General features: G+C 49.5%; 5 protein-coding genes across 5 annotated transcripts; 3 read left to right on the top strand and 2 right to left on the bottom strand.

The window, feature by feature from the left end:
* The first annotated feature begins 107 nt into the window (after positions 1–107).
* On the top strand, positions 108–1109 carry PV06_09660 (uncharacterized protein). Its single transcript, XM_016411119.1, has one exon. The coding sequence runs from the start codon at positions 120–122 to the stop codon at positions 813–815; it is 696 nt and encodes a 231-aa protein (XP_016258926.1). The 5' UTR covers positions 108–119; the 3' UTR covers positions 816–1109.
* Positions 1110–1277: 168 nt separating this feature from the next.
* On the top strand, positions 1278–3327 carry PV06_09659 (GDP-mannose transporter 1). The gene is made up of 4 exons (XM_016411118.1): positions 1278–1952; positions 2001–2088; positions 2137–2520; positions 2573–3327. Exons 1-4 carry the CDS (start codon positions 1698–1700, stop codon positions 3013–3015), a joined length of 1170 nt encoding a protein of 389 aa, XP_016258925.1. The 5' UTR covers positions 1278–1697; the 3' UTR covers positions 3016–3327.
* A 2393-nt stretch (positions 3328–5720) lies between these two features.
* PV06_09658 (uncharacterized protein) lies at positions 5721–8590 on the top strand. Its single transcript, XM_016411117.1, has 2 exons — positions 5721–6293; positions 6344–8590. The coding sequence occupies exons 1-2, from the start codon at positions 6283–6285 to the stop codon at positions 7974–7976; spliced, it is 1644 nt and encodes a 547-aa protein (XP_016258924.1). The 5' UTR covers positions 5721–6282; the 3' UTR covers positions 7977–8590.
* A 130-nt stretch (positions 8591–8720) lies between these two features.
* On the bottom strand, positions 8721–9950 carry PV06_09657 (uncharacterized protein; the record flags this gene model as incomplete). The annotated part of the gene is made up of 1 exon (XM_016411116.1): positions 8721–9950. The coding sequence occupies one exon, from the start codon at positions 9948–9950 to the stop codon at positions 8721–8723; it is 1230 nt and encodes a 409-aa protein (XP_016258923.1).
* A 372-nt stretch (positions 9951–10322) lies between these two features.
* Positions 10323–11774, bottom strand: PV06_09656 (TIGR01456 family HAD hydrolase). The gene is made up of 2 exons (XM_016411115.1): positions 11569–11774; positions 10323–11510 (listed from the first exon to the last, which is right to left on the bottom strand). The coding sequence occupies exons 1-2, from the start codon at positions 11742–11744 to the stop codon at positions 10412–10414; spliced, it is 1275 nt and encodes a 424-aa protein (XP_016258922.1). The 5' UTR covers positions 11745–11774; the 3' UTR covers positions 10323–10411.
* Between the last annotated feature and the right edge of the window lie 2 nt (positions 11775–11776).

Genomic DNA, 11776 nt, shown 5'->3' with positions numbered 1-11776 from the left:
AGCTGATTGTCGCAAAGAGGCTCCTAGAGATTCGTCCCGCAGGAAGCATGGAAACGAAATGCTTTTAGTTCAGAACTCACCTGCAGATGTATGAAAGTTGGCCCAAGGGGGAAGGCAACATGAATACAACAGATGAAAAGGGCAATCCGCCCAATTCACAGCCAGAGGAAGATGACGCCGATGCATTGCTTGCTTCTCTCGAAGATGAGGATGACTCTGCATATCGCAATCAAAGGCTGAACGAGTTCAAAAGTGCATCAGCAGCCTCTCGAACCACCACAGTCAATACTTCGGAGAACCACTACATCACGCTAACCAGTGATGATCAGACCTTGAGTTTTACTACCGAACACGAGAGAGCTGTGGTACATTTCTTGCACCCTGATTTCACAAGGTGCAACACTATGGACACGCATTGCCAAATCATTGCAGATAAACATGCTGAATATGGCCATGGAGATGTCGCCTTTGCCAGGGTTGATGTCAAGAATTGTCCTTTTGTGGTTGAGAAGCTTGGTGTCAGAGTATTACCATGTGTCATTGGCTTCGCCAAAGGAGTTGTCAAAGGCCGAATTACCGGGTTTGAAGGATTATGTTGGGACGGAAAAGAAGGGAGCATGAACGTAACAAGAGCCGTCGAAGAAACGCTTATGAGTTGGTCCATCATACGCAAGAGGCTGCTCTTGGGCCATGACGACGAGGCTAGTGATGATGAGAACGATGCCTATGATGACTCTGATAGACGGCGATCTGGCCGCCGGGGCATTCGAGATCGCAAACAACAGGTTGAAGATGCCGACGACGACTGGGACTAAAGGGGGTCTGAGCGAGAGATTTTCGAGGGATTGATCAGGTCTTTGAAGAGCGAGCTCTACAAACGATGTTCTTCAGGGAAGCCTAATGGCGACAAGGCTTGATGCCAGATCATAGGTTGTGGTCTGGTCGAAACTGGAACATCGTTGTCTATCTCATACAAGCACAACCAAGCAGAATGATGGTGTACTTTCGGGACTGTAGCCGGCACCGCTTGTTAGCCGACCCACCATGGGAAAAGATGGGATTTCCAAATGGAACTAACTGATTGAAGGTTTAATCGAGCTTTTGAAAAGGTCCGTGCAATCAAAAGATGTGATAGTTTTGGAGCGCCAAAGTATCTTCAACGGAATGAGATCGAAGACTCGGGAGGTACTCCGTATGTGTAACTAAATCATTGTAGAGGGCCATTTTCGTGGAGTACAGGTCTGAGTACATGCATATGCGACTTTGTGGAAAGTGGTAGATAAGGGAGATTGTATTGGAGGCTTGCGAAAAGGACCACTACAGCTGAAGTGTATGATCAGCCCGGGCCTGAAAATGATTGACGCATGTCAGGGTTTGTTATAAGCCACCAAAGGGCGTTCATGCCTCGCCTGAAATTCGGTTGCGCGTCTCTGGCTCAGCAAAAACTGTCCCCTTTTCTCAATTCCCACTTCAAACTTTCTCTTAACTGCGAATCCGCATCCACTCTTCGCTTCATTTCTCGAGATCTTTCCTTTTAACTTCTTCTTTCTTCTAAACGAATCTCTGTCCTGTGACACGGAAGAGCACCTCTCAAGGTCTTTACCTCTCACCCATCTTCGTGCCCGATCACCGCGCCACTCTTCGACCCCCAAACCCATTCTACGGGACGATTTAGGACACGTAGCCCTACATCAAAAATGGCCGAGGAAGAGAAGAAGAGATTCCTCGAGGGTAACGAGATGGAACTGGGAGAGAAGCAAGGAAGAACCTTCAGCAGCCCGCCGTCATCCTCGACACCCCGTTATACACCGCACCATTCGAACAACTGGCAGAATAATCCCATCCTGCCCGTCGTCTGCTACTGCGGTTCTTCAATCTTGATGACTGTCTCGAACAAATACATCCTTTCGTTCCCCGACTATAACCTCAACTTTTTTCTTTTGGCTGTTCAGGTTCGTTCTGAATCGCCACATATATTACCAGTACTGATGAAAGGGTAGGCCATTGTCTGCGTCGTGGCTATTCAATCCTGCAAGAGTGCCGGGATCATCACATATCGGGACTTCAAGACTGATGAGGCAAAGAAATGTATGCTGCGGTGGACATTGAATGAGAATCACATGCTGACTGTTCCAGGGTTTCCCATTTCTCTCCTTCTCATCGGCATGATTTACACGAGCACAAAGGCCATTCGATATCTCTCAATTCCTGTCTACACAATCTTCAAGAACCTGACTATCATCTTGATCGCATACGGCGAAGTGCTGTGGTTTGGTGGTTCTGTCTCGCCCATGGCCCTCCTCTCCTTCGGATTGATGGTGCTTAGCTCGGTTATCGCTGCTTGGGCGGACATCAAGCACGTCCTGGAGTCGCACGGCACGGCATCTTCTGCTGCTGCTCAGCAATTGGCAACACTGAATTCAGGTTATATCTGGATGTTGGCAAATTGCCTGTCTACTGCCGCGTATATTTTGGGCATGCGCAAGCGCATCAAGCTCACCAACTTCAAGGATTTTGACAGTAAGTGCCTGGCCTTGAATGTATCAACTAGCACTGTGCTAACATTCTCCAGCCATGTTCTACAACAACTTGTTGACCATTCCTGTCCTCCTGATCTCTTCGTTCCTCGCCGAAGACTGGTCTGGGTTGAACTTGTCCAAGAACTTCCCTCCCGAGTCCAGGAATGGAATCATCGGAGCCATGATATTCACTGGTCTATCATCCATCTTCATCTCATATACCTCGGCGTGGTGTGTACGAGCAACCTCTTCGACCACCTACTCAATGGTTGGCGCACTGAACAAGCTGCCCATTGCTGTATCAGGTCTCATCTTCTTCGATGCCCCCGTCACGATCCCCAGTGTCTCGGCCATCTTTGTTGGTTTCGTCAGCGGTATTGTGTACGCAGTCGCAAAGGTCAGAGAATCGGCGAGGCCAAAGACGGGCATCCTCCCCACATCGAGCATCCCTATGAGCGCAAGCAGCCAGAGCAACCGGGATAGTTTAAAAGCATGATGAGGCCATTTCAGTGCCTGTGTGGGTTCTCCCTTTTCTGCAGCACTGTGTGTCTTTCACTGGTGACTGTTGTATTTCAAGCATTGCGTGGCGCCTGGCTGGGGATTCTGTAGAGGATGTGCAACATTAATGGCTATTCATGAGAGGGTCGATTAACGAGAATAGGGAACCTTGAATTTTCTCCCTCGATTTAGACTTGTTAGAGTAAAGGTTTCGGATGGTGTCTTTCTGCGGAGTACTAATATTTATATCCCTGAGAAATGAAATTTGAAATAACCGCCATTGTCATACATTGTATACTGTAGATGGGGGTGAAAATGATGCCAGGGTCCAAGTTCAAGGAAGTGATCTTTTGGCATCGTATCACACTGACATCTGCCTGACATGTGCGACAATCTCAAGCTAGGGGGATTGTTCCGACTTGAGATCTCGGCTAGAAATCAAACTATCGAGCCGAAGCTACGACTAGCATGATGGAAAAAGTGCTTGTCACGCAGAGTAGAAGCCACTTAAAAACTCCCTTGTCGTTATGAAGATTCGGGTAATATGTAGTCGTCGTGATCCAATTGTGAGAATCAGGCCAGAAGTTCTCCAGACTACGATCGATATTGGGGAAGTCATACATGTGGAATGCCAGGAAACCCAGTTCTCCGTGTGGTGAGCCTCATAGGCTGGGTAGATGCCGGACATCAGTGTTTGCTAAAAAAAAAAACTGCAACAAATGAACCCTAGATTTCCGAACGAGTACGAAGTACTGTTATAGTAATAAGGCGCAGTAAGTCATGCTGTCATTCGCCGTGTCATGTCGCCGCGGGAAAATCCCAGGTCGTCCATCTACGAGTATCAAGTATCAGCAGGACAGAAGGCAGGGAAGGATGGTGTGCGGTGGTTGGTCGAGTGTGGATGAAACACATGCAGGGCTTTTCGAGGAACTAAGCTTGTCTTGAACGGTTACAAGCTTGCATACGGAGTACATGATGCACCACGGAAATTACTCGTGTACCTGCATCATTACGGAGTGATAAAAAAGGACAAGTGGCAAACAAAAGTGATTGGCGTGTAAAATACCCGGAAAATGGTTTGGTTTTTGATGCCATGCAAATTCCAAGGTTGTGCATTCTATTACGGAGTGTTATACGGACTATCTTTGTTCAGATCAGTGGACGGCACAACGATATGACGAACATGATCTAGACGCGAGAAACTGACCAAGGTCAGAATAGCCAAGTATAGGTTCCCATGGGTGATCCTTTTTTACAAACGCTGAGTACGAGTAGAACAGTTGTGTCAAGGTTCCAATGTAATACAATATTCAACATACGGAGTATCATAGCAGTGGTCATCCATTGCGGCGGAGTTTTGAACGGGTAAAGCCAGGCTACGGACTCACAAGACATCATTATGGCTGCTGGTTTTTACATGCAAGAAGCCGGTAGAGATAACCCCCACGGGTACTGAACATTTTACATGTGGAACAAGATCGACAATGCTAGTTTCGCCTCGCCCGTTGTTCAACCTGTTGTTTTGTGTCACACATGACTACCTCCGATAAAGAATGGACAATCTTGGTCGCCTATCACTGAGCCTTAACTCATAGCATGAAATACTACTGGTGCGGATACAATATAGATATCCAAGAAAAAGAGGTTATCGATGATGGCCATGGATTTATTTGTAAACTCGCACATGGCAGAATCGTCTATGGCAGGAGAACAGATGCTTGTAGCACGAGTTCGTGTTGATCGTGCTACGAGATACTCGGGCAATTCGATCATCCTGTAGTGTACGCATAACATCTGGCCCCTATTTTCTTTCTAGAATACTCTCTGGGTCGTCCTCCATGCTGTAAAATAACATGAGGCTACGGAGTATATAGTAAGGGGGCGCGAGTATCCGTTTTTACCATTATCCATGTACTCCGTAAACTCCATTCAATCTCCTTCAGCCTATCGGTTTAGTATGCAACGTCAAAATGCTTGACTTCAGCCACGAAATGCACACGCCTATCAGTACGCGTACTTGTGAGTGGGGAGAAGTCCGTGTTTGCATCCCTTTTTTTTCATTACGGAGTATCTGTTCATTTGTATTAATAAGGCACGAGATATGCAAGGGATAGGACGCTGTTGCAGAGAATTGATAGTTTCTTCTTCAGCAAGTCATATACGAGTACGTAGACTAGACTGAGTAACGCTGCGCGGATCAAGATCATCAGCCGCCATACACACTCACCAAAAAACTAGGTGAAGATTGACGCGTTAAGAGGTAATCCCATGAGGCGCAGTGCATGCAGACATGGGTAAAGACAGCAGCTGAAGGCAATCTCCAACAAGACAATGGAGTTGTGTGTGTGTGTGTGTGTGTGTGTGTGTGTGTGTGTGTGTGTGTGTGTGTGTGTGTGTACTGGACACCTCCAGCTAGCTGATCATGTCTTGACTTGATCAACTTGTAGGCACAAAACCTGACCAGAGGCTTCTCTTACACCGCGTGCGGTATTGGCTATGTACGAAGTACCCGTAGTATTCCAGGCGCCAAGGGTGACCTGCGCTGGGCCTGCGCCTGGCTGCATCTAGGCGCATGTTTTGGTCACCGTGCCCCATCTTTAGGCGCGCCTATCAACTTGACCAGGTGCCAATCGAACTTCACTGTGTGTGTTTTGTGTTGTCCAGACTGCGCGTTCTCCCTATACTGTACTCTCTACTGTGTGTATGTACAGTATCTTGTGCCTCGCTCTACGCAGTTTCGTACACTGTCCCTTTTCTTCCTCTCTACAGTAAACACCACGCCGTAGCCACGTTCACTTTTCTCTTCGTTCTGTCAGTGTCACCCAACGCTCAAGACGTGGCTATCGAGCGCAGTTCCTGTGTCCGAAACCCTACCGCTAATTCCCAATCCGCGAAACCCCCCCGGTCAAGTCAATCTCAATCCGAGCCCACTCTTCTCCTGGACTTCCCCCATCTCACGCCTTTTTTCCCTTGGAACCAAAACCTGCTTTGACGGAAACAACACAGTCGTTTCCGTGTGTACAAACCGCAATCAACCACACTCGTTTTTGTTCTCAACAAGTTCGTCGACGGCTGGAAATCCTTCAGTCTTTGTTTGCGGCCGCAGCCACGCCGCCATCGACATCCTTTGTTTCGACTGCCCCCGAACAATTCGAATCCCGCAGCCAAACAATCACAACCCCCATGTCAATCTATTAGTCCACCATCAAACCAACATAACAACCCCGTCAAAGTGGCAGCAACTACTGTGACGGAATCGCCAATCATGGCAAACTCGTAGGTTTTATCTCTGCGTTCAGTGGGTGGTTTGTATTGACACTTTCCAGCTTCTCCTCCGCATGGCGCTCCTTCTGGCATACCATGACCTCAAATGATCGCCATGCTTCTCACGATTCCCCTTACAGAACAGGTCAACATGTACCTGTCAGTCAAAGTCGACACGCTCCTCTCACCTCGGTTGCCACCAGCGCAGTCGATTCCCACCAGGACCTCTCGGCTACCTACCACGACGATTCGAAACGACCTTCCATTTCCTCCTCACAGATTGCGGAATCACCTGCAAGACCATATTCTCCCGGCATGCGATCCATGTCCTCTCCCAAGCCACCTCAGGCCGACCAGACAGTAGCTCCTGGTGAGATACAAATGCAGAATTTTGCTGACGGCGCCCCCCCGCCTCCTCCCGTCTCTCATTCTTGGAAAAAGATTGACCGCTGGGCTGAAAAGAACTACGAGGAGCTCTGGGATCAGCTAGGTGAAGGATGTACACAGAACGATGTTAATGAACTCGAACACGAATTGGACATGACCCTACCTCAAGATGTTCGCGAGTCTCTAGGAATTCACGACGGTCAAGAACGAGGCGGCAGGCCAACCGGTATCATTTTCGGCTGCATGTTACTAGACTGCGAAGAAATCGTACAAGAGTGGAAAAACTGGAAGATCGTGAATGAAGAGTACCTGAGCGGTGCTAAAAGCAAATACAGCTCCAAGGGTCTCAGCAATGGTTCCTCGTCGTCCAGCCAGACTCAAAACGGCAATCGCTATTGGCGACAAGAACTCCTGGACAGACAAGAGTCACAACCTCCCAAGGCCATCCAGAAAGCATACGCACATCCGAGCTGGATTCCCCTGGCCAGAGACTGGGGTGGAAACAACATCGCAGTTGATCTTGCTCCTGGCCCCATGGGCAAATGGGGTCAAATCATTTTGTTTGGACGAGACTACGACTGTAAATATGTGGTGGCACGATCTTGGGCTCACTTCTTGGCCGTTGTAGCCGACGATCTGAGCACTGAAAAAGTCTTTGTCGACGAAGAAACAGGAGAGCTGAAACTGAAGGAATTCAAAACAGAAACGGTGGAACCACCTTATATGGATATTCTCCGCTGGCGAGCTGACCAGAAATATGGCCGACGAGGACCCAAGCGGCGCCCTCAGCCGGCCGGCTTGAACACCAACATTGTTGCACAAAATGGACGGCAGTCGCCCTATGGCAGTCCGGTCATGGGCAACGAAGATAGAGGCCGATCACCACAAAGATTCTCAAGAGGCCCACAAGGTAGCCCGCGGCACGCTGTCGGTAGCCCATTGGCCCGTGTTCAGGAAGAGATTGCACAACCACAACCCGTCCGCCCTGGAGGTGATGTTGTACGAGATTTTGCCGAGGCCGCTGAAATTTCGAGTGAAGGGAAGAAGCGAGAAAAGACGGCAGAAGCTCCCGCACCTATCGATCTGAAACTTACCAATATCCCGCGGAAGCCAGAGAAGTTGGTCGATGCGCCTACGCCGTCCTCGTTGAAGAGTGCAGATTCCGACAAATTCCCGGCCACCAGACTCGGCAGAGTGTTGACTGAACCCGAAGCCAAAGAGACAAACACCACCGACGAGGACAAGTCCGAAGTCAAGGGACTGGGTGTCAATGGCATCGAAGATGAAATGAAGACCGTTACCATATAATATCTTTGGGTCGTTTCAGTACAGCCAAGAGCCTCTTTTTTTTTCTCAAACGAACTCATGGATGGCTGGATATGGTTTATGGTTTGGTCTGGGTATGGATATGGATAGGGTGACTTGATTCCTTTTTCTGGAGCAGAACACAAAGTCCAACCCGAGCATTAAAGAGGATTACACCCCCAATATCAAGGTTTTTTTGTTTTCTGCTGTGGCGTGCCCTGTGGCTAGCGAATGTATGATAAACGGCTACCGCCGTAATGAGCAAGAAAAAGGAAAAGCCCCCTCGACACTGTATTCTCATTTCTTTCCCTTTGTCTGTCTTCAGAGAAAGGTCCTCGGCTCGAGTTTTTCAAACATTTGTGGTGACGATGGGAGGACCTTATCGACGAAGAGGGGCCCCCTGCCACGATAACATCTGAAGAAAGATTGGAAATATTAGAATTGCAGCATGGCGTACTAGGGGAGAGAGAGAGAGAAGAGGGTGACGATGACGAGTACTTTTCAGGGTACTCTGGTCGAGGGGCTAACAAGCCCGGGGGTTTTTGAGGTAGCTGAATCAGTCTGATCAATGGCGATTACGATCGAACAACAAATTCATCCTGGAAAGGATTCTAGAAGGGGATTCCAGTGCAGATTATGCGTTTCGTCATTAACTTTGTTCATTTCGTTTGGTCCACCTCCGTACAGAGTAGTTGATATGCAGATATGACCGTCTCCGGTCATTGGTCGGTTCATTCAATCATTCGATCAATCGATGATGATACAAAAGTTGTTCCTCCCAGCTCCGGGGTTGATTTCTTTCTTTGGGAAAACGGTCTGTCCTCCTTCCCGGACCCATCGATCCTTTTCGGTGGGGTCGTACGTCCACAGACTGTAATGAAGTTTTTGTGTCGTCTTGGTCTTGCGGGCTGTGTAACCCAAAGAAGACATGATCAGGTCGAGGTGTGAGGGAGTGAGGTATCTAGAATTGTGGATCGTAGGTGCAGGTAAGACCAAAAACAGACAAGGGAGTGATTTTGAACCGGAAGTCGTGGTGTCCAGGTCGTCCAGGTCAACCAGGCCATTGACATTCTCATCGTCAGGTACGTCTTGGTTTCTGTCTTTGTTTTCCAAAGCAGGAGCAGAAGTAGAGGTGCTTGAGTCGGATGTAGAATCAGTAAAGAACAGCGTCGTCCTCTTCAACATTTCCCCTCTACCATGCGCATCTGGGACATAATTCAAAACCAGACTGAGACTCAAAACGTCGTAACCTTTTTGATTCTTCCACGAACCTTTCCCAGTAGGGTCATTTGGTAAAGGGAACTTCATAAAATCGATTTCCTCGATACCAGATGCCGAAGATCTTAGATCGATACGTCGGACTTGGGTCGCATCGACGACGTTGAGAGCATTGGTGGTACTCAGAGCACCAATCTCTAGTATTCTCAAAGGAGGGGGCGGAGGAGGAGAAGAAGACTTTTGTTTCTTTGGCCTCGTTTGATCGTCATCATCACCGGCAATGACAAAAGTCGTAGATGAATTCCGATCTTGATCCTTTTGGTTTCTTTGTTGACATGGCCTCGATTTCCGACGAACATCAAGTTCGTCCTTGATCCATTGAACCAATACGCGGCTCGAGTCACCACCTCTTTCGGCGCTCTGTCCCACGGTGCTGGCGAGTTGGTATGTCGCGAGACCACCCGAAGCTTCGAGTTCCAATTCGAGTTGTCGAGCGAGACCCGAATCTCCGGCGGCCCTGGCGCGAGAGAGACGTTTCTGGAGGGTGTGGTGTCGGCGTATCACGGTGCGGGTGTGCCTGGAAGAGATTGACGACGTCCGCTGTGCCGTGGTGGTCGTCGACGTCGACGAGGGACCACCGACACCAAGAACGTTGCCTCCTCCTGACGAGGAAGACGGAAGTAGAAGAGGCGGACGACCAGACTTGAGAGATTTCGTACTGGCACTCGTGTTCTTCGACCTCGACTTTTTCGATGCCATCTTGGGGGCTGTTTTTCCCTCTCGAAACCTGAAGACGGCTTTTCACACCCCGAAGACGATTTACAACATGAACATGAAAATCCCGTGTGTTTTGTGTTTGTCCATGTCTTCATACATAATAAAAAAAAAGATAATGTCGGTCGCTGTAAACACGGTGAAAAGTGGTTTGCTGGTGGTGGTAACAATATGAAAATGCTCCGTACGGAAATGTACTTTGTATATTTTTATTCTCATCTCGGAAATCTCAAGACCCCCACCAAACCATTCATACAATTTCGGGATGTCACTTCAACCTACCAGGTTTTCTCGACCACGAACAATACAAATGATCAGATAGAAAACAATATGTGAAAGCAGTACAAGGAGATTGACTTTATATTTGGGGGGGTGTTCATCGATTCAGTCAAGTCTACTACTGTAATACCGACTCTATTTGATACTCTAAGGGGGTAGGTATCTACTCAGTCTAAATGTTCAGGCCATTTACTATCCTCGAGAGCATACTGTACAGCGGCCTTGACATCATCCACTATCGCCCTGGGTTCCCACGTAGGTCGTTGTCCATCGCGGTCCTTGTACACGCCCGTCCGGGTCAAGAGACTGATCCATTCCACTCCGCGAGGAGACTCGAAACTGTTTGCGCCGCGGATGTCGCTCTCCGGGTTGTCCCCGACCATGTACACCCTCTTCAACGGCGGGACAACTTGTTGGTTATGACCTTTGAAGATGGCGTCGCGGTGGCGGAGTAGCTGTTTCTCCGCGTACTCGTACGTCTCCCGGAACGGTTTGCCCAACACCTTCTTGTACAGCTTCGGGGTGGGGTGGTGTTTGCTCTTCGTGAGGGCCCTCCACAACCCATCGACCGCGGCACGGAACCCGCCCTGTCCCAGGCGCGACAGAGGGTAGTCCGCCGCCCAGAGGAGGTCCGGGTTCGAAAAGTAGAGCCTCGGCTGGCCGTCTTGTAGATACCCGCTGTTGGGTAGAGAGGTGTCGCCGTTTTTGGCGGAGTACGTGCCCACGATGCCGCGAGACGAGAGCATGACGTCCATGAGAATCTGCGCGTCCAAGCCCCAGTCGCGGGGGTCATTGTACACAAAAACCGCGTCGATCTTGAGACTTCCTTCGGGGTCCTCCGGGTTGATCGGTTTGGGCAACGGCCGTGCGAATTTGTTGTAGTAGTGGTCCTTGAAAGGGGCACTAAAGGGCCATATCTCCGGGTACGCGGCGTATATGTCCCCGGGAGTCACGACGTTGGTGAAGCCGTACGCCTCGGCGACGTCGCGGCACCGAGGTCCCTCTCCGCCCATGACCAGGATACATTTGTCGCGCAGACTGTCCTGGCCGTGGGTCAATTCCGCAAACGGCGTGTGCGACTGGATGAACATGGACGTGGAGAGCGAGAGGGACAGTCGGGACGAAAGGTCGGCCACCCGTTCAGATTCATGTTTACCGCCGCCGTTGGTGAGGAGGATAAAAGGGATCGAGTGCTTCTGAAGGTATTGAAGGGTCGTGGAGGCGTGCGTGATGGGTCTGGCGCTACGGATAAGAACACCGTCTATACTGTAAAATATTGTCAGTCGGATTGGAAGAAGCTGGGAAACACATGGCTGCGGCGTACTCAAATGCAAAGGCAAAGTCGGGGACATTAGACCTGGATTTAGACTCCGTCTGGAATGAACGTCGACTCTGAAGCCGCAGAGAACAACAAAAGGTTGGCTGCCGGGCCGACTGAGACCATGGCCAGGATACGAAAGGCCTACTGTTGTAGACCACTCTCCGACTTGCCATGCTCATCGCCGGCCAGATGCGCCAGCAGGTTTCAAGAA

This window comes from Exophiala oligosperma, assembly GCF_000835515.1.
Source record: "Exophiala oligosperma strain CBS 72588 unplaced genomic scaffold supercont1.10, whole genome shotgun sequence".
NCBI lineage: Eukaryota > Fungi > Ascomycota > Eurotiomycetes > Chaetothyriales > Herpotrichiellaceae > Exophiala > Exophiala oligosperma.
Note: the sequence above shows the minus strand (reverse complement) of the source record. Positions and strands in the feature narration are given on the sequence as shown.

Coding starts and splice junctions, on each gene's coding strand:
- PV06_09660 (XM_016411119.1), top strand. CDS start 120: ATGAATACAACAGATGAAAAGGGCAATCCGCCCAATTCACAGCCAGAG.
- PV06_09659 (XM_016411118.1), top strand. CDS start 1,698: ATGGCCGAGGAAGAGAAGAAGAGATTCCTCGAGGGTAACGAGATGGAA. Junction 1,953..2,000: donor TTTTTCTTTTGGCTGTTCAG/GTTCGTTCTGAA, acceptor ATGAAAGGGTAG/GCCATTGTCTGCGTCGTGGC. Junction 2,521..2,572: donor CAACTTCAAGGATTTTGACA/GTAAGTGCCTGG, acceptor AACATTCTCCAG/CCATGTTCTACAACAACTTG.
- PV06_09656 (XM_016411115.1), bottom strand. CDS start 11,744: ATGAGCATGGCAAGTCGGAGAGTGGTCTACAACAGTAGGCCTTTCGTA. Junction 11,511..11,568: donor GACTTTGCCTTTGCATTTGA/GTACGCCGCAGC, acceptor AATATTTTACAG/TATAGACGGTGTTCTTATCC.